General features: G+C 40.1%; 1 protein-coding gene across 4 annotated transcripts in view; it reads left to right on the top strand.

The window, feature by feature from the left end:
* Window positions 1-13,799: 13,799 nt before the first annotated feature.
* Window positions 13,800-20,065, top strand: part of NT5C3A (5'-nucleotidase, cytosolic IIIA) — a 50,486-nt gene continuing 44,220 nt past the window's right edge. The window contains exon 1 of one of the 4 annotated variants that reach the window (XR_014139218.1): window positions 13,800-14,015. Coding sequence is in view for 1 of the 4 variants with exons in the window: in XM_081800299.1 (XP_081656425.1) it covers window positions 13,878-14,015 (138 nt within the window). In the remaining 3 variants the exon portion in view is untranslated. The remainder of the gene's footprint in view (window positions 14,016-20,065) is intronic. The other 3 variants (XM_081800299.1, XM_081800300.1, XM_081800301.1) reach the window with 3 other exon arrangements.

The following is a 20,065-nucleotide window of genomic DNA, read 5'->3' on the forward strand; positions in this document are numbered from 1 at the left end:
GCTTTATGGCCAGAATGGACAGACGGGGAGATGTTACCTATAGTGGAGAGAGAAGGGATGTTAGGAAGATGTTCTGAGGAAGCACAGGGCAAGGTTAGCTAAACCTGGCTGCAATGCTCTGCCTTGGACAGAAGTTACTGGGATAAGAGGGAAATGAGGTCCTCAAGGCAGGGATTTCAGTGCTTTAGCATCGAATGACTTTGATTTTTTCAATGGAGGGCAGGAGTAAGACTTGCAGGGACCACTGAAAATTTGGAATGGGTGTCCACATTATTTGGTGGAAATTGTGTTTGACGGAATTTGCCATGGGTGAAACAGAATAAAGATTTTCTTTCACATAAAGAACTCTGCAGGTAGACTGCCTGAGTGCGGTTTGGTGGCACCTTGGCATCACAAAGTACCCAATCTCTTCCTTCTTCAACTTGCCTCATGATCCAAGATGCCTGTTGCAAGCGCAAAGCAAGGGAAGGGGCGGGGAAAGGATTTTAAAAAAAAAGAGCAGAAGGGCCCACAGCAACTTCTGCTCTGTGATCAGTCTTGTTCTTAAGGAGTTATACTAGAAAACCCATGCAATATCAGATTATAATCTCATTGGTTACCCATAGCTGAAAGGAAGTTTGGGAGCTCTTCTCTTTTAGTAGGGTGTCACTTGGAGTAAGATGGGATGCTGTGACTAGGAAAGAGGGGAGAATCGGTGTTAATTGGGCAAATAACTGTTACATTGCTTTAATGAAAGAAGCAGTATTTTCCCACTTCCCTTTACTTATATAAAGCCCAATCATTCCCTTCACAGCTAATTTTCTTTTTTTTTTTTAAGATTTTATTTATTTATTTGAGAGAGAGAGAATGAGAGACAGCAAGAGAGGGAAGAGGGTCAGAGGGAGAAGCAGACCCCCCGCTGAACAGGGAGCCCGATGTGGGACTCGATCCCGGGACTCCAGGATCATGACCTGAGCTGAAGGCAGTCGCTTAACCAACTGAGCCACCCAGGCGCCCTCACAGCTAATTTTCTTCATAAAAGGTCATAAACACTCAGTCTTCCCCACCTCCCACTCCTTCAGTCACTGCAAATCTAGATTTTGTTACCATTGTGCCCACTCATCCACCCTCACTAAGGACACTAATGAACCACTTGCTGCTAAATGGCATGGAAACTTCAGTCCTCATGTCACTAAATCTTGCCTCCCAGGTACCAGCCCAACTGGTTCTACATCCTGTCTGCTTGCCCTTCTTTTTTTTTTTTTCCTGCTCGCCCTTCTTAAAATCTTTTACTGGCTTCTCTTCCAAAATTTCTCTCTTTAATGTTCATATTCTCCATGTTGTGGTCCTTAGGTTTATTCTCTCTCATTCCACTTTCCCTCTCTGTATTTTCACCCATTCTCAGGGCTTCAAATACAGCATATTGCTCACTCCTAAATCTCGATCTCCATTGTATCTATCACATTTATATCCCAACAGAAGACTTTTGTTGTCGTTAGGGCATGCTCAAATGATGATTTCTGTTCACAGCCTTGGGGGAAAGCAACATCCCAGTGTACTGTTAACCTCCACATCTGTCATAGCAGTTGGGAAGCTCTATTAGATGTGTGTGGATAGACAATATGTGATCTAGAGAATAAGTTTTCAACCCAGCCAATGAGGTGGAGTTGTTGTGGGTTTGAACTTGTTCTCTGGCAGTGTTTTTGTGGTATAACTACTTTATGTTGCCAAATAGTTGAGGAACCATAATATTTAACAATATTTAGGCCTGGGAGCAGGGTACACAATCCTTGAGAAACCCCAAAGTATACCCTCTGAATAGAAGGCCTTTCTACCTTCTCTCGGTGGGACCTCCGGGTCCAGATTATCCTTAGAAATAATGTATTAGGTATTCAGTGCAGTTTAATCTCTCCTACTCTTCTTTCCCTATATAATTTTCTTTTTTCAGTTTTTCCCCTAGATTCTGCTGTTTTCATTATAGGCAAGAGAAATGGTTAAAGAAAAATGGACTGTTTGTATATACATTCAACAATAGAGGTGTTATTATCACTATGCTTTTTTAGTAGCCAAAGAGTTACCTGGGTTCAACTAACTACTTTGATCGTTTGGGGCGGGGGGGAGCTTATGCCTATAAATTATTAAAAGCAAATGCAAAATTTAAATAACAGTGATATGGAACTAGAATATTTTAAAGATCATTTAAAAACATACAAGGATGCGGGGCGCGTGGCTGGCTCAGTTGGTTGGGCGACTGCCTTCGGCTCAGGTCATGATCCTGGAGTCCCGGGATCGAGTCCCACATCGGGCTCCCTGCTCGGCGGGGAGTCTGCTTCTCCCTCTGAGCCTCCCCACTCTTGGGTGCTCTCTCTCGTTTTCTCTCTCTCTCTCAAATAAATAAATAAAATCTTAAAAAAAAAAAAACATACAAGGTTGCAAAGAAGGTGTTATGGCTGAGTTGTGTCCTCTTAAAATTCATATGTTAAAGTCAAACCCCCAGGAGATCACAATGTGACTATATTTAGAGATAGGGCACTTAATGAGGTAATTAAGGTAAAATGAGATCATTTGGGTGGGCCTTTATCCAGTATAACTGGTGGTCCTATAAGAAGATGAAATTAAAGACCCAGACATTTGCAGGCAGAAAGACAATGTGAGGACGTGCTGTGAAGGCAGCAGGTCATGAAGAGGCCATGGAAGAAACCACACCTGCCAAAACTATGATCACACCAGAACTATGAAAAAGTAAATTACTATTATTTAAACCACTCAGCCTATAGTATTCATTATGGCAGCCCTAGCAAACTAATGCAGAAGCAATTAATATAAGAATAGGATAGTGTGTTGTGTGTGTTGTTTTCAGTACCATAATATGAAAAAAGAAACAACTCTTAGAGCCAACAAATAAGCCAGCATTATTCATGCATTCTGGTATAACTGGCTTTCATTTCCAACAAAAAGGAATATGATTATTCTTGTACATTATTATTAAATATAACATTTCTTAATTCAGAATATTCCTACTAGCTCTACCTCCACCAAATGTAGGTTTTTAGGAAATTAAGCAAAACCTCAAATTTTCTTTGAATTCCAACAAATTAATATGTAAGAAGCAACTCAAACCTATACTTCTCTCTAGAGAAGGGTAAGGTCCCTAGATAACTACAAGGTGGAAGCTGGTCACCAGAAAGACCAAAAAAAATAGGATGGTTTGAACTTTAAATTCCCTTCTTCACCTTCCCAGAGGGGAGGTTGCTGAAGATTGAGTGGGGAAAAAACAAACAAAACAAAACAAACTTGAACGAGGAGATTGAGAGAGATTTGTGTATCCCCTTTCTAATAAATTTGACTCTCTTTGTAACAAGCAAGAGAAATGGAATGAAGAAAAATGGGCTATTTGTATACATACTGATGTGATGGGAAGATGATGCACCAAGAGAGGTCCTGGATACTCTGTGCCATCCCCAAGCTGCATACCTTTCTTAGACATGTCTTCCATATGGCTGTGTCCTTTATAGTAAACTGGTTAATATGTTTAAAGTTCTTTATTGAGATCCGTGAGCTCTAGTGAATTTGCAAACCTGAGGAGGAGGTGATGGGAACCCCCCCAAATTGGTAGTTGGCTGGGCAGAAATTTGGTGGCCTGGCCACCCCATTTGAAGCTGGCATCTAAAGTGGGGGCAGTCTTCTGGGGTCTGTACTAACTCTGGGTGATGTCAGAATTGAATTGTCCAATTGAACGTTGTTGGTACCAGAGAATTGGTTGTTGTTTCAAAAACATACATTTGGTGTTAAAAACGGTGAGATTCACTAGAACTTCCTTTGCTTAGGTAAACCTATGGTTTGGGAAGAGAATGCATAAAAAAGCAGTGATGAACAATCTTTGATTCCTGACTGACCACATGGTCACCCGTGGTATGGAGCAGCAGCTGTCCTACTAAACTAAAAGGTAACAGTGGGAGTTAGAGATGGACTCAATTCCCAGGGAGTTGGTTCACTTGATGCATAAGGAAATGCAGACTAATAAGAAACATGTGAAATATATAACATCTTGGCTGTTGTCAGTTGTAATAGCTGAAATGAAAATAAAAGAGAGTACCGGATTGGACCTTGATGCTGGACCAAGCTCAAATATTGATTAGTCCCAGCTTAATCCATAGCCTCAAAGCCACCCCCAAAGAGAATAATTATTCTGGGACAACAGAAATTACTTCTAAAACCTCTGGTCACCAAGAAAGTAGTGTGCAGTGGAGGAGGGCAAAACCAGGAACATATTGAAACCAGGGGGTTCCAAGTTCTGAAAGTGTTGGAAATCAACAAGTGGATTCCTTTTGTGCTTGCTTGTGGTGTCCATCTGGATGGATTCAATGAGTGGATGTTGAGGGGACTGCAGCAATGCAGAGATGGACTGAATGTAGATATATTTCTTTGCACTCTCTGAGGTATGAAATGTCAATAAGAACTGTCTGCCAACCAGGAGTCAGAGACTGCAGATAGCTGTGTGTCAGATTCCCAGTGGGAAGGCCTTAAGCATGGCTGGCAAGTCAGACTGATGCCAGTAGCCCCAGGGGTCTACAAATGGGTCTTGATAGCAATGGACATTGTATCAGGGCTGGACTCTTCTTTCCCAGTATTCAAAACAAACACATCAGAGTACTGAAAGAGAATCTGAACAGAGGATATTACACCAAATTTGGACCACTGAATCGTATTCCTCAGACCAAGGAAAATACTTTACAGCCCATAATGTCTAAAATGGGCAAAGAGAGGGGCACCTGATTGGCTCAGTCAGTAGAGCATGTGACCCTTGATCTTGGGGTTCTGAGTTCAAGCCCTACGTTGGGCATAGAGCTTACTTACTAAACAAAGAATGAATGAATGAATGAATGAATAAATAAGTAAATAAATAGCAAAGAAATACCCTCCTCAGTAATACATTGATAGAGAATTGGAAAAAGCAATTGAAACATTGGTTGTCTAAATCAGTGGGTATGAAGGAAGGTAGGCATGAAACACTGGCTTACACACCTTCATGAGTATGTACTTAACTCAAGATGAAGGGGGAGTGTCCCTACTAGATAGATTCCTTTGTTTTTCTGGTAGATCTGGCTATGAGCTTCCGAGGGAGGTTGCTGGTATGACTATGCAATTCTTCCCAAGGAGAGGGAACTCTGATATGAAGTATATACTTTTCTTTCTTCCCCATACCACCTCAACCTTTCTCTTCCTAGCTAATGCAGTAGTAACAGGACCAGGGCTGCAACCACAAGTGCTGAAAGCAAGGATAATTCCTCAGCAAGGGACTGTAACTGTATTTTTAAATTATTATGTCTGAATTCCTTAAGGGCCTGATAGGGGAGGATTTCACTCTCTCTGGCAAAATTGAGGTTAACAGTGAATCCAGCTATATTACCTAGTAGTAAAATGGCCCACTAGTTCTGTACCTATGTAACCCTACCTGTTACCAAAACCCAAGTTCAGCTGCCCTTTGCTTAAAAAGCCAATACTCAAGACACTAGTTTTGATTGGAAAGGAATATGAGCTTTATTCAGGAGGCTGGCCACTTGGAGAGAAGGCAGACTCTGAGGTTTCTGCCCAGCCTAGAGATTTTTTAAAGGGGTTTGGGTCAGTTAATCAGTTAAGGGAGTGCAGTAGTCTGTAACATTTCTCGGGGCACACTACAGATGCCAGCTACAGATTTTATCTCGGTCCTTGGAGATTATACAAGGGGGGTCTGGTTTCCTAGGTGCCTAGGGGCATTGTGCAAAAGGGTCTGGTTCCTTGGCGCCCAGGAGTGGTGCAACAGGGTCTGGTGACATACAGAAGAGCTCTGTTCTTTTCCTAGGAAAGAATGCATGATCTGTAGATATACAAAGAAAGGTTAATCTATCATGTGGTCTAAGGGTGCTTGCTAAAGCTTGAAGACTACTAGCTTGGGCTGGAGGGGCTGAGGCAGCTTCATACCCTATGTGAATGGGAATGGACTGATGGGGAAATACCTACTAAACTAGTATTGTTGCCTGCAATACAGATCAGGACAGTGACCCAATCTAACACTCCTTCAGAAGGTGGAAAAGTTTAGGTATAAATGGAGAGAAAGAAGAATAGTAGCTGAGGATAAAGGGATGAGTAAACAGGTTGTGTAATGAGGGAAATCCAATATTATGTTAATACCTGGAAAGAGGCTCAGAATAAAAGATAACCTTGTCTCTTAGTTCCATTATAAATACTAGTTGCCTAAAAGGATGAAGCCATTTCTAGTCTTATAACACTTAAGATCTAAAAAGCAAGCCTACAAATCTGAGAAGCCTCACCCTGGGAGACATTTTCATATGAAAAGATAATGGACTGGACTAATTATTAATTATTGAATGGGACTTTAGTTATGTGTCAGTATCTTAACTCTTTTTTGTTAGAGATCCATGGCCTGTGGTATAAGAAAAACATACATGTGGTCTCTGACTCTGGTTTCTGGCACAGAGCTCCTAAATATTCTAGTTACTTTCTTAGTGAAAAGAGTATCTTTCGTAATTCATAACAAGCCCCTTTGAACCACACAAAAATTTATGCTAATAAAGTGACTCAAAATCCAAACCTCTAGATAGTACAGATGAAAGCTGGTCACCAGAAAGACCAAATTGGTAAAATTAGAGGGTTGGAACTACATCTCCAGCCCCACTTCTTCTTCCCTCCCACCCCTCAGCCTCCAGGGGGGGGAAGGAGAAGTGGGGCTGGAGATGTAGTTCAATAAATGATTCAACCTGACACTATTTATCAACTACCCAATGAATGCAAAAAAAAAAAAAAAAAAGGAAGGAAAGAAAGAAAGAAACCAAATGTCCTTCGATGTGTAATGGGTAAATGGTGAAACTTATACATCCGTACCATGGAATACAAATCAGCCCTAGAAAAGATGAAGTACACAGAACTTAGATGGATCCTAAGGACATTATGCTGAATATATCAGTGATTTCCAGGGGTTAGTTTTGGGTAAGGATGTGACTATAAAGTGGTCATACAAGGCAACTTGTTTGAGATGGTGTTTGGATCCTGTTCCTGGATCCTGTTCTGTATATTAATCCTGATGGTGATTTCATCTGACAAAATTTTTTAGAACTATATACCAACAACAAAAGAAAGTGCTTGTGAAAATGGATGAGATCCAAGTAAGATGTATAATTGCTTTCTATATTTTACCAATGTCAATTTACTTTGTAATTGTGCTGTGGCTATAAGATATAGTTGTAAGATAGTATCACTGGGGGAAGCCTGAGTGAAAGGCACATCGGGAGCACCTGGGTGGCTCAGTAGGTTGGGCATCTGACTTTTGATTTCAGCTTAGATCATGATCTCAGGGTGGTGAGATAGAGCCCCACATCTGGCTCCATGCTCAGTGGGAAGTCTGCTTCTCTCCCTCTCTCTCCTGCTCCCTCTTTCCCTCTCCTCCACCCCTGCTTGGCCTCTCTCTCTCTCTTAAAAAAAAAAAAGTCTGAAAAAAATGAAGGCACATGGGAGTCCTATGTACTATTTTTGCAACTTCTATGGGAGTCTAAAATTATTTCAAAATGAAAATTAAAAATATATATGTAAAGAAAAAAATGAAGGAAGTTTTTACTTCCAAGATACTTCAAGCCAATGTCTTTTCTTTATGCTAGGAAGAAAGAAATTAGTCAGATTTAAAAAAAAAAAGTCTTGGTGGAACTGAAGAAAATAATATATAGCAAATAAATAAATGTGTAATGAGTATTAACATTTATGGGAGAGTTTCTGAAAAACATTTGCATCACTCATTATTGCTAATTGTGTTAATAACCATGTAAACCAGCAGATGATTAAATTTCAAATCTGGCAGTGACTTTTTTTTTTAAGATTTTATTTATTTGAGAGAGAGAGAGAGTAGCGAGAGAGAGAGAACACAAGCCAGGGGGAGAGGCAGAGGGAGAAGCAGGCTCCCCACTGAGCAGGGAGCCCGACGCAGGGCTCGATCCCAGGACCCTGGGATCATGACCTAGGCTGAAGGCAGATGCTTAACCAACTGAGCCACCCAGGACCCCCCAGCAGTGACTCTCAAACAAATGCAGTAAACACTTAAAATGCACCTTTATTGATTTTTTTTAATTTGAGAGAGAAGTAACAGTATTTAATAAGAGGCCCATATTCTCATTTATGTTCTCAGATGCATAGAAATATTGTAATATGTGATATTATTGGACCACCCACATCATTCCCTTGAAGCCCAGATCAGAATGTTCCCCAAATTTCCAACCTGAAATATCACCTAGGTCACTCTGAATCTTCTGATGACCCAGAATCAGTGTTGATATTCTCATGTTTTCCCTGGACCTGCTTCAAATCAACTGCGTTCTTTTAGTATAATTTAAAACTGAAATAGAATTACCAAACCCATTCCAAACAATGTTCAAGAATCTTGCAGCAACCAAACTTCCAGTTCAAATGTATTCCATGACATTAGCCAGGGTAGATACAAAGAATCCTAATTAATGAAACCATTAGTAAAAAGTAAGACAAGGCAGAAATTAGTGGAACTCAAAAAAAAAAAAGTAGGCATGGAAGATGAAATGTTAAGTCAACATTCCTATTTATTCTATTTATATCATTATCCATATTCCATCAGGCTACCAAATTACTTTTTTGGTGTACAGTTAACATACTTTTCTTACATTTAGATGTAAGAAACTAATTCTCTAACCCAGTGAAAGACTACAGTGGTAATTATAGAAACCACAAAATTTCATTTGTGAAAAGATTTCATTCCATTAATTTCCTTTCCTAAGAAATTGGTAGATTTAAAAACCACAACGGGTTCCTGGCTGGTTCAATCAGTAGAGCAAGTGACTTGATCTCAAGGTCATGAGTTCAAGCCCCATGTTGGGCATAGAGCTTACTTAATTAAAAAAAAATAAAACTTTAAAATATATCACAGCATAGATTTCCCTTTTGGCTTCAAGATGCAACTGATAGTATATCTGAATCACCTTATTGAAGGCTTCTGAATATGTTTGTCTTCAACAGGATTAATAAAGATCATTTGATTTAAACAAAGCAAACACAAAACATTTTCCCTTTGTACACAGCAGTTGTGTTAATAAAAAGCTTATATATAATTAATTTTCTTAATCTTGGTCTTATAATCAGCTAAATTAATCTAAACTGCTCTGACAAGCAGGGGAAGTGGCATCAATCCCTTGCAAGAGACCCACAAAGTAGAGGGAAATAGAAGCAATAATCCTATTGCAAGAAGGAATTATGAAGTATTGGTATATCCAACTTCAATCATAGGCTGGAATTTGCTTTACCATTTGCTGGGGACCTACTGAAGTGTAGGTCACAGGGAAGGATGCTCAAGCACCACATGACATTGCTGAATGGAATACTTTAAAATTTTTGTCATCTTTTTCTCAGATATATTCACAGGTTCTCACATATATTGTGCTCGTATTAAAACGAACAAAAAAGCTAATGTTAGCTTTTTTTTAGAATTTTTTTTTCCTTCCTAAGAAACTGATCACTCTATATCCCCAAAATCATTTTATGGCATCAGAGGATCAATCTCGTCCACAAAACAAGACACAGAAAGGGCATTCACATACCTGATAGTTTATTCCAGACTTGTTTTCTTACCAGATGCCTAATAAGGTGGGCCCTACTTTATATATCTAAGAACCACCCCCTCCACAAATTTTCCTTTAAGAATTCCTGCTCGGGGGGCGCCTGGGTGGCTCAGTCGTTAAGCGTCTGCCTTCGGCTCAGGTCATGATCCCAGGGTCCTGGGATCGAGCCCCACGTCGGGCTCCCTGCTCGGCGGGAAGCCTGCTTCTCCCTCTCCCACTCCCCCTGCTTGTGTTCCTGCTCTCACTATGTCTCTCTCTGTCAAATAAATAAATAAAATCTTTAAAAAAAAAAAAAAAAGAGGATGCCTGGGTGGCTCAGTTGGTTAAGCGACTGCCTTCGGCTCAGGTCATGATCCTGGAGTCCCGGGATCGAGTCCCGCATCGGGCTCCCTGCTCAGCAGGGAGTCTGCTTCTCCCTCTGACCCTCCCCCCTCTCATGTGCTCTCTCTCTCTCAAATAAATAAATGAAATCTTTAAAAAAAAAAAAAAAGAATTCCTGCTCGGGTCCCAAGGCTGGAACAACAGGATCAAAAATGGAGGGTGAGAGAAAAGCAACCCCTAGCTTCACTACCTCCCATTTGTTCCCCTCTTCCAACTAGTTCCATATCCCAGGCAAAAAGGGAGTTTCACCAGGCAGCACCACCAACTCCAAAGAGCTTCTCTGGATCCCTTCTGTGTTATCCCTAGAGAAAAGCAAGGGAAACATCATCAATCCCTTGCAAGAGACAAGGCCGGTGAGAACAAGTCCTGATGCTTACAAAGAGGAGGAAATGATGAGATTTGGGCCATTTGTATGTCTTTTTTTTTTTTTTAAGATTTTATTTATTTGAGAGAGAGAGAGAATGAGCAGTGGGGAGGGGCAGAGGGAGAGAGAGAAAGAGTGAGAAGCAGACTCCCCGCTGAGCAGGAAGCCTGATGCTGGGCTCTATCGGGATTTGGAAATCATGACCTGAGCCAGAGGCAGACACCTAACCGACTGAGCCACCCAGGTGCCCCCATTTGTATGTCTTCTTTGGAGAAATGTCTGTTCATGTCTTCTGCCCATTTCTTGATTGGATTTTTTGTTTTTTGGGTATTGAGTTTGATAAGGTCTTCATAGATCTTGGATACCAGCCCTTTATCTGATGTCATTTGTAAATATCTTCTCCCATTCCGTAGGTTGCCTTTTAGTTTTGCTGACTGTTTCCTTTGCTGTGCAGAAGTTTTTATCTTGAGGAAGTCCCAATAATTCATTTTTGCTTTTGTTTCCCTTGCCTTTGGAGACATGTCTAGCAAGAAGTTGCTGAGGCCAAGGTCGTTGCTGCCTGTATTCTCTAGAATTTTGATGGATACCTGTCTCACATTTAGGTCTTTCATCCATTTTGAGTGTATCTGTTTATGGTGTAAGAAAATGGTCCAGTTTCATTCTTCTACATGTGGCTGTGCAATTTTCCCAGCACCATTTATTGAAGAGACTGTCCTTTTTCCATTGGATATTCTTTCCTGCTTTGTCGAAGATTAGTTGGCATCAGGGAAATACAAATCAAAACCAGAATGAGATACCACCTCACACCAGTCAGAATGGCTAAAATTAATAAGACAGGAAATAACAAGTGTTGGTGAGGATGTGGAGAAGGGGGAACCCTCTTATGCTGTTGGTGGGAATGAACATTGGTACAGCCACTCTGGAAAATAGTATGGAGGTTCCTCAAGTTAAAAATAGAGCTACCCTACAACCCAGCAATTGCTCTACTAGGTATTTACTCCAAAGATACAAATGTAGTAACCCGAAGGGGCACCTACACCCCAATGTCCATAACAGCAATGTCCACGATAGCCAAACTGTGGAAAGAGCTGAGATATCCATTGACAGATGAATGGATAAAGATGTGGTGTGTATATACAATGGAATATTACTCAGCCATCAGAAAGGATGAATACTTACCATTTACATCAACGTGGATGGAACTTTAGGGTATTATGCTGAGCGAAATATGTCAATCATAGAAAGACAATTATCATATTGTTTCACTCATGTGGAATATAAGAAACAGAGCAGAAGATCATAGGGAAAATGAGGGAAGACTGAGTGGGAAGTCATCAGAGAGGAAGACAAACCATGAGAGACTCTTAACTATAGGAAACAAACTGAGGGTTGCTGGAGGGGAGGTGGGTGGGGAGATGGGGTAATTGGGTGATGGGCATTAAGGAGGGCACATGATGTGATGAGCACGGGGTATTATATCCAACCGATAAATTATTGAACACTACATCTAAAACTAATGATGTACTATATGTTGGCTAATTGAATTTAAATAATAAAGAGGAGGAAATGATAGAATAGACAGTGGGATATAGCAGAAAAAGGACAGCAGTGGTGAAAGGAACACTGTCTAACTTCATCTTTACCCTTTTGTCATAGCACTTTTTAAAAAAAATTGTGGTATAAAACACATAAAATTTACCAACTTAACCATTTTAAAATGTACAGTACTATTAACTATAGACACATGGTTGTGTAACAGATCTTTAGAACTTTTTCATCTTGCAAAACTAAAACTCAATACTCAATTGAACAACTTCCCCTCTTCCTCTTCCCCCAACTGTCACAACTACCATTCTACTTTCTAAGAGTTTGACTATCTCATGTAAGTAGAATAATGGAAGTATTTGTCTTTTTGTGACTGGCTTATTTCACTTAGCATAGTGTGCCCAAGAATCATTAGTGTTGTCAAATACTGCAGAATTTCCTTCTTTTTAAAGGCTGAATAGTATTCCATTTGATGTATATACCACATTTTCTTTATTCATTCATTTGTTGATGGACATTTCAGTTATATCACATTTTGGCTATTATGAATAGTGCTGCAGTGAACATGGAAGTGCTGATATCTTTGAGTACCTGCTTTCAATTCTTTTGGATATATACCAACATTGCTGGACCATATGGTAAATCTATTTTTAATTTTTGAGGAATTTCTATAGTTTTCTGTTATAGCTGTACCAAATTACATTTCCAACAACAGTGCACAAGAGTTTCTATTCCTTCACATCCTCACCAACACTTGTAATTTTTTTTTAATGCCAATAAAGGAAGTTTTATTGCTTAATATTCCCAAAAGGAGTATATGCCATATCATACAGGGCTTGATCAGGAGGCAGAGAAGTAAAGGAGAAAAGGAGAAAGCTTAGCCCAGAGCCTGCATTATAGTTTTTTTTCTGTTTTCTTTATTTATTTTTTATTTTTTATTATGTTAATCACCATACATTACATCATTAGTTTTTGATGTAGTGTTCCATGATTCATTGTTTGCATATAACACCCAGTGCTCCATGCAGTATGTGCCCTCTTTAATACCCATCACCAGGCTAACACATCCCTCCCACCCCCTCCCCTCTAGAACCCTCAGTTTGTTTCTCAGTCCATAGTCTCTCATGTTTTGTCTCCCCTTCCGATTTTACCCCCTTCAATCTTCCCTTCCTGCTATCTTCTTCTAATTTTTTTTTAACATATAATGTATTATTTGTTTCAGAGGTACAGGTCTGTGATTCATGTGATTTTTTAAATAATGGTTAGCCTAATGTGTGTGAAGTGGTATCTCATTATAGTTTTGATTTGCATTTTCCTGATGGTTATTGATGTTGAGCATCTTCTTAGTCTTTTGCCCATTTTTTAAATCGGGGTGTCTTTTCGTTGTTGAGTTGTAGGAGTTCTTTAGGTATTTTGGATAGTAACCCCTTATCAGATATATGGTTTGCAAATATTTTCTCACATTCTGTAAGTGGCCTTTTTACTGTTGGTTGTTTCTTTTGCTGTGCAGCAGTTTGTCATAGCACATATTACTGCTAACGCCTTCTGGGGGCTGTAGTCCAGAGTGGCTGAGGAGGGTGGAAGGCGGAAGACGGAAGACTTTTTCTGCTTGGGTCTGGTTGGAATCAAATTTCTACTGTAGGGAGCTGGAGTGAACCACTCCCTGGTCCTCATCAGCACAGAGATAATTGATACCATTCCCTTTTGGGTCCTTGGACAGTTCCTCAGAGGTAGGCTCCGAAGAAGACCAGCCCCACACCCCCCTCTGCTGCGGACGCAGGCCACGCCCCCCGCCTTCCCTTCCCGCGAGTCAGTGCGTGGGGTGGGGCTTTCTGTGGGGCGGGGCTTGTACTGGAGGGGCGGGGCGGAGGCGGGGCTCACGCAGAGCGGCCGCGGGGCAGGGCATCCAGGCTTATCTGCGAACTGCAGCAGTCCAGCCACCTCTTCTTTGGCGGCCGGGAGGCGCAGGCACCCCATTCATGGATCGGGCCGCTGTGGCGAGGATGGGGGCGGTGGCGAGCGCCAGTGTGTGCGTCCTGGTGGCGGGGGTGGTGCTGGCCCAGTACATATTCACCTTGAAGAGGAAGACAGGGCGGAAGACCAAGATCATCGAGATGGTGAGTGCAGGGCGCCTCGTGCCCGAGCGCTTGATGGGCCGCAGGGCGTTCCATCCGCCTTTACCTTCCCATGCTGGTGCTGCTGAAATGCAAAGGGTACACTGGGCACCCGTTCACCCCGCGAGCAGCAACATTGCGGGCCGGTGACCTGGTCTGGACCGTCCATGGTGTCACCCTCTGTCTTTTGTTATGACTTCATTTGAAACAGAAAGACAGCAAGTAGGTGATTCGGAAACCAGGCACCTCCTACAGCAAAACCGTTTCTCAAGAAGTAAACGGAACGTTCGAGGCTGGATTGCTACCTAGTTCCTGCAGCCAAACGGTTGTGACTAATCCAATTCGGACAGAGTTGTGTCTGCAACCTGGCTAGAATGAGTTAGATTATGAAAAGGTGTAACTTCTCAGTGGTTGAAAGAATGCCAATTAACCCGGTTGGCGTTCAGAATAGTTTATTTTGTACTTGAATGTTATTTCTTCTTGTCTCAAACTGCCAGGAAGTATCTTTGTGTTCGTTTTTCCCCCAAACCTCTTGCATAACAGTATTTTAGAAATTTATTTCCAATTTTACTGTAAGAAAGAGTGTTTCAAGAATCCTACTTAAGGTATAGGATAAGCAATATTTGCTATAAAGTTGGGGATGTTTTTAATTTTATTTTGGTTTGGTTTTAGTTGTTGTTTTAGTTTAGTTTTTTGTTTTTGTTTTTTAATTAAAATCCACTCATAAAGACTAGTTACTCATGGAGTTGCATTCTAATGTGCCTCCTGGAATGCATAAGCTAATGTTTACTCCTGATAATGTGCTACACACGTGAACATTTGGGGTCAAATATTTATGAAAAATAATTTGACAGTCTACCACCATACTAAATAATATCATTTTAGGTTCATAGAATACTCAGCCTCAATTATGTTTTCATTGATCAAAGACACTATCCTCTTGGTTGCTGTTGGCGCCAGGTTGAATACAGAAATACTTTCCCATAACTAATAGTAAAGAAATGTTAACTCCCATGTGTCATGCCAATAATATTCATAGGTTTTGTTTATTGCTAGAATTAAATTATTCTTAGATTATTATTTTTTTCTCCACTTCTGTGGGTATAGCAGCAAATGTTTTTATCTCAGAAATTTCATTTTGTTTATGTTGCTGTCTTGCTTAGAGAACTTTGTTGGCTTCCTTTTGCCCCAAACCAAAAATTTATAATCTGTATGTGGGGGGGGGAAACCAACTAATTGCCATACCTTCCAGCGTGTACTTAAACTGTGGATTGGTCTGTTATATCACTTTTCTAAACCAAGTAGAGTTAATAAAATCCCACAGTGATAACATCCTAAAAACAGTTTGCCATCCTTGTGAAAAATAATGAAAGCCCATCAGGCAGGCCAACTTTACTTATTTGTAGTATAGAAATCAGTCAATCTTTACATATATATATGTATACATAATGTTATATTATTCAGATTGTGATATATATGCAGCCTGCTAGTAGCTTTTAAAAGGAAAAAGATGAAAGAGCTTTACGTTTTTATTTATTATTATTTTTTTTAAGATTTATTTATTTATTTTAGAGAGTGGGGAGGGACAGAGGGAGAGGGAGAGAGAGTATTAAGCAGATTTCACACTGAGCATGGAGCCCAGGTTGGGGCTAGATCTCAGGACTCTGAGATCACAACCTGAGCCAAAACCAAGAGACAGGGCTCAACCAACTGTGCCACCCAGGCACCCTAAGCTTTATGTTTTTAGCTTGTAATTTTAATAGGCTGCTTCTTCAAATGGGATAAGCATTTGGTTGGGAGTCTGAAGATTTGGGTTCAAATCCTGGTTTTATCTATTTTAATAACCGTGTGTTAGTGGTCATGTTTTGCCCATCCCCCACCCCATTCTCCAAACCCCCACCTTGGAGAATATGTACAAACCTGTGAATGTCCAGTGGACATAGGTTAAACTGGTGACAAGTAATGGAACCAAGAGTAACTCCCTAAGCAAGATGGGCCTATTCACACTGGCGAGGTAAACAAATGACTTCTGGCACTGGGCTTAGATTATGCACTACTTTAAAAGTTTTGAATTAAAAGACACAGAAGTGTGGCTGGTGGGCTGTGCATGCTACAGGTGAAATGTCCCGTAGGCAGCAAGATAAATATACAGAGGAAACCTGTCAGAAGACATGGCTTAAGATTTTTAGAGCTTAGAGGCACCTGGGTGGCTCAGTTGGTTGAGTGACAGACTTTTGGTTTCCTCTCCAATCATGATCTCAGGGCCTTGGGATTGAGCCCCTCAGCAGGCTCATGCTCAGTGGGGAGTCTGCTTGAGATTCTCTCCCTTTGCCCCTCACCCCCCTCACGTGCTCCCCCTCTCTCAAATAAATAAATAAATCTTTAAAAAGAAAGGTGTTTAGAGTTCAGAGATAAGTCATTTTTCATAGTCAATATACTGCATTCTTAAATTTTTATTTTAGAACAATTTTAAATTAACATAATTAAGCAAATAAGTAGAGTCCCAACGAGTTTCTCCTATTACTAACATTTCATGTTAGTATGGTACATTTGTTGAAATTAATGAATAAATATTCATACATTTTTAAATATCCCTACTTTGTTCAGATTTCCTTTGTTTTTACCTAATGTCCTTCTCTGTCCTAGAATTCCATCCAGAATACCACATACATTTAGTCATCATGTGTCCTTATTTCATCTTGGCTGTGACAGTTTCTCGGATTTTTCTTGTTTGTTGTATCTGTGATACCGTAAGAAATATATATTTGGTGTTTGTCCCAGGTTCCTGCCACACAGCTCCTAAAACACTTGGAGTCTGGGAAGTGTTAACAGTGTCTTTTGTATGCTAATGAGGTGGACTGGAGCTGGGGACCCCAACATGGCTTCAAGATGTGGGTTGGTTGCCATAAAGATCAAGGCATGATTAGAGGATTAGAACTTTCAGCATGCCCCCCCACTTCCTTTGGAGAAGGGCTGGAGTTCAAGCTGATCACCTAGTCAATAATTTATTTGATCAATCTTACCTACATAACAGACCTCCATAAAGACCTCTAAAGGAGAACTTTCAGGTTTGTGAATACCTTGAGGTGTGGATAGGGTGGTGTGTTCTAGAGAGGACATGGAAGTTCTCCACCCCTTCTTCTATATCTTGCCCTATGCTTCTCTTCCATTTGGCTGTTCTGAATTGTATTCTTTATATGAAACCTGTCATAGTACGTAAAGCGCTCTCCGGAGTTCTGTGTTACTCTTGCAGATTATGGAACCTGAGGAGGGGAGGGGGTTGTGGGAATCCCCAAATTTACAACTGGTCCATCTGAAGTATGAGTGACAACCTGAGGCTCGTGAATGGCGTTGGAGAACAGACTTGTGGACTGAGTCCTTACCTCATGGGATCAGCGACTAACTCTAGATAGTGTCAGAATTGTATTGAATTATACAAAGAGTTGGAGCATGGTTGGTGTGAGTTGTGAGAAATGTGTAAAAAAAAAAAAGTTAAATATAGAACATTTAGTAATATCTGGCTCATAGTAACTGCTTATTAAATAGTAGTTGTAATTATTCTATCAAAACACAGACTATCAGCCACTCTCATATCCTACAATCATTTTTCCTTATGAACACTAGTAGGGCATAATTTTTAACCAGTGGTATTATTTTCTCTCAACTTTCTCTCTCCTAAGCCTTCATTGTAAAAACTACTCTAGTTATCCTCAGTTAAGGATGGCTTGCAGTGTTTGTAAACTGGACCAAAAAGATCAAGATTGCCAAACGTGTATAGAAGTTGATACACATACAGTAGAATTTTGCACAAATGAAATTAATATTTGAGATGAACTGTATTTGGGAATGAATTTCCCCAACCTCTCTTAGATTCTTGCAAGTTTCAGGTCCTTCCTCATTGCTGTTGACCATCACTTATCACTTGCTATTCAGTTTAACTCACCATTCTAATCAAACGTGCCTGCTCAGATAGGATTTGTTCCCTCTGTGGCCTTTTTAGTTACTCTTACTAAAAAAGATTCTGGAACAAAGCTTGAGCACTTATTGGTAGTTCCCTGCCTGACAGAGAAACCCACTCCAACACAAAATTTAGGCTTTGAAGAATGAGGTTCTGAAGGAGGGAAATGTAATCATATATATAGTCTTTCATACAATTATATTGAGTGAAAATGACAACTTTAGTGTTTTTTTACTAGGTTGATTTTTATGCATGGACATTGCTTCAATATTTGATTTTATTCAGACAGCATTTATCTACTTTCAAATTAATTTAGCCAAATATAAAAGCATTAACAATACAGATCTTCCTTGATTTACGATGGGGTTATGTCCTTATAAACCCATCATTAAATTGAAAATACGGTAATCTGCAACGCATTTCATGCGCTTACCAAACATCATAGCTTAGCCCAGCCTACCTTAAATGTGCTCAGAACACTTACATTGGCTTACAGTTGGGCAAAATCATCTAACAAAAAGCCTATTTTATAATGAAGTGTTGAATAATATGATTTATTGACTGTACCGAAAGTGAAAAACAGAATAGTTGTATGGTACAGAATGGGTGTCAGTGTAATGGTTGTTTATTCTCGTGACTGGGTGACTGACTGGGAGCTAAGGCCGCTGCCAGTGCCCAGCATCAGAAGAGAATATTGTACTGTACATTGCTAGCCCAGGAAAAGGTCAAAATTCAAAGTATAGTTTCTAGTAATTGCATGTCACTTTCTCATCATCGTAAAGTCAGAGAATTACAAGTCAAACCATCATAAGTTAGGGCCATCTAATAAAAATGTAGGGAAATAGTAGGAACTGTAATTTTTCCTCATAAAAGAAAAACACAGTGCTTGAAACTAAATAAAGCTAAGTGTTAGTGATTAAAAAACAGCAGTGTACAAATTTAAGTACAAATGTGGCTTCTAAAGAGGAGAATTAAAAAATATATGTGGTCAACCATCAGGGCATTAGGACAGCACCAGTGAAACTCCTTTCTAGGGGCACCTGGGTGGCTCAGTCGTTAAGCGTCTGCCTTCGGCTCAGGTCATGATCCCAGGGTCTTGGATCAAGCCCCGCATTGGGCTCCCTGCTCAGTGGGGAGCCTGCTTCTCCCTCTGCCACTCCCCCTGCTTGTATTCCCTCTCTTGCTGTGTCTCTCTCTGTCAACTAAAATCTTAAAAAAAAAAACTCCTTTCTATTTTCTGGATACAAGATGCAGTCACATTTAAAAAGGAAATTGTTTTAAAATAAAAACATTTTAAATGTGTGTGTATATATGTTTATACACACATATGCTGTTTATAAGAATTTGTCTTATTCTTTCTGGACTATATTAGGAGAAAACTTGCAAGGTTTTTTAAACTTATAAATGAATGCTAGCTTTCCTGTCCTACAGTTATTGGCCACAGAACTTCTCTCCAAGAATCTCAGTTTCCCCCACTGTTCCTCTTTAGTCATCATCCTTGTTAGATAGGTTAGCCAAAAGTGTGGGTTTTATTTGTTTTTATTAAATTTTGCATTTGGCTCTTCAAATCTACATTGATCTCTTAGTACAGTAACTTAGATTTTCATGTTCTAGTTACAAATCCAGAAAATTTATTTAGTATCTTTTAGGACAGAAAATGTAATGCCCTTAATATATTGATAAAAAATCACCAACTTTTCCAGTTATCAAAATCCCATATGTTTGTTTGTTTTTTAGATTTTATTTATTTATTTGACACAGAGAGAGAGATAGCAAGAGCAGGAACACAAGCAGGGGGAGTGGGAGAGGGAGAAGCAGGCTTCCTACCAAGCAGGGAGCCCGATGCGGGGCTCAATACCAGGACCCTGGGATCATGACGTGAGCCGAAGGCAGACGCTTAACGACTGAGCCACCCAGGCGCTCCAAAATCCCATATGTTTAATTTGTGCTTTTGAAGTTGTTTTAGAAAGCAGGCAATACATTTTATTTTTTAATCCAAGGTATTAAAAGATTGAAAACTGACTTTTAAATTTAAGGCCCATCTATGTATGTCACTCTTCTGTTTGCTGTTAAATTAAGTTGAAAATAGACCTTT

This window comes from Leptonychotes weddellii, chromosome 12 (genome assembly GCF_054177405.1).
Source record: "Leptonychotes weddellii isolate Sample4059 chromosome 12, ASM5417740v2, whole genome shotgun sequence".
Taxonomy (NCBI): Eukaryota; Metazoa; Chordata; class Mammalia; order Carnivora; family Phocidae; genus Leptonychotes; species Leptonychotes weddellii.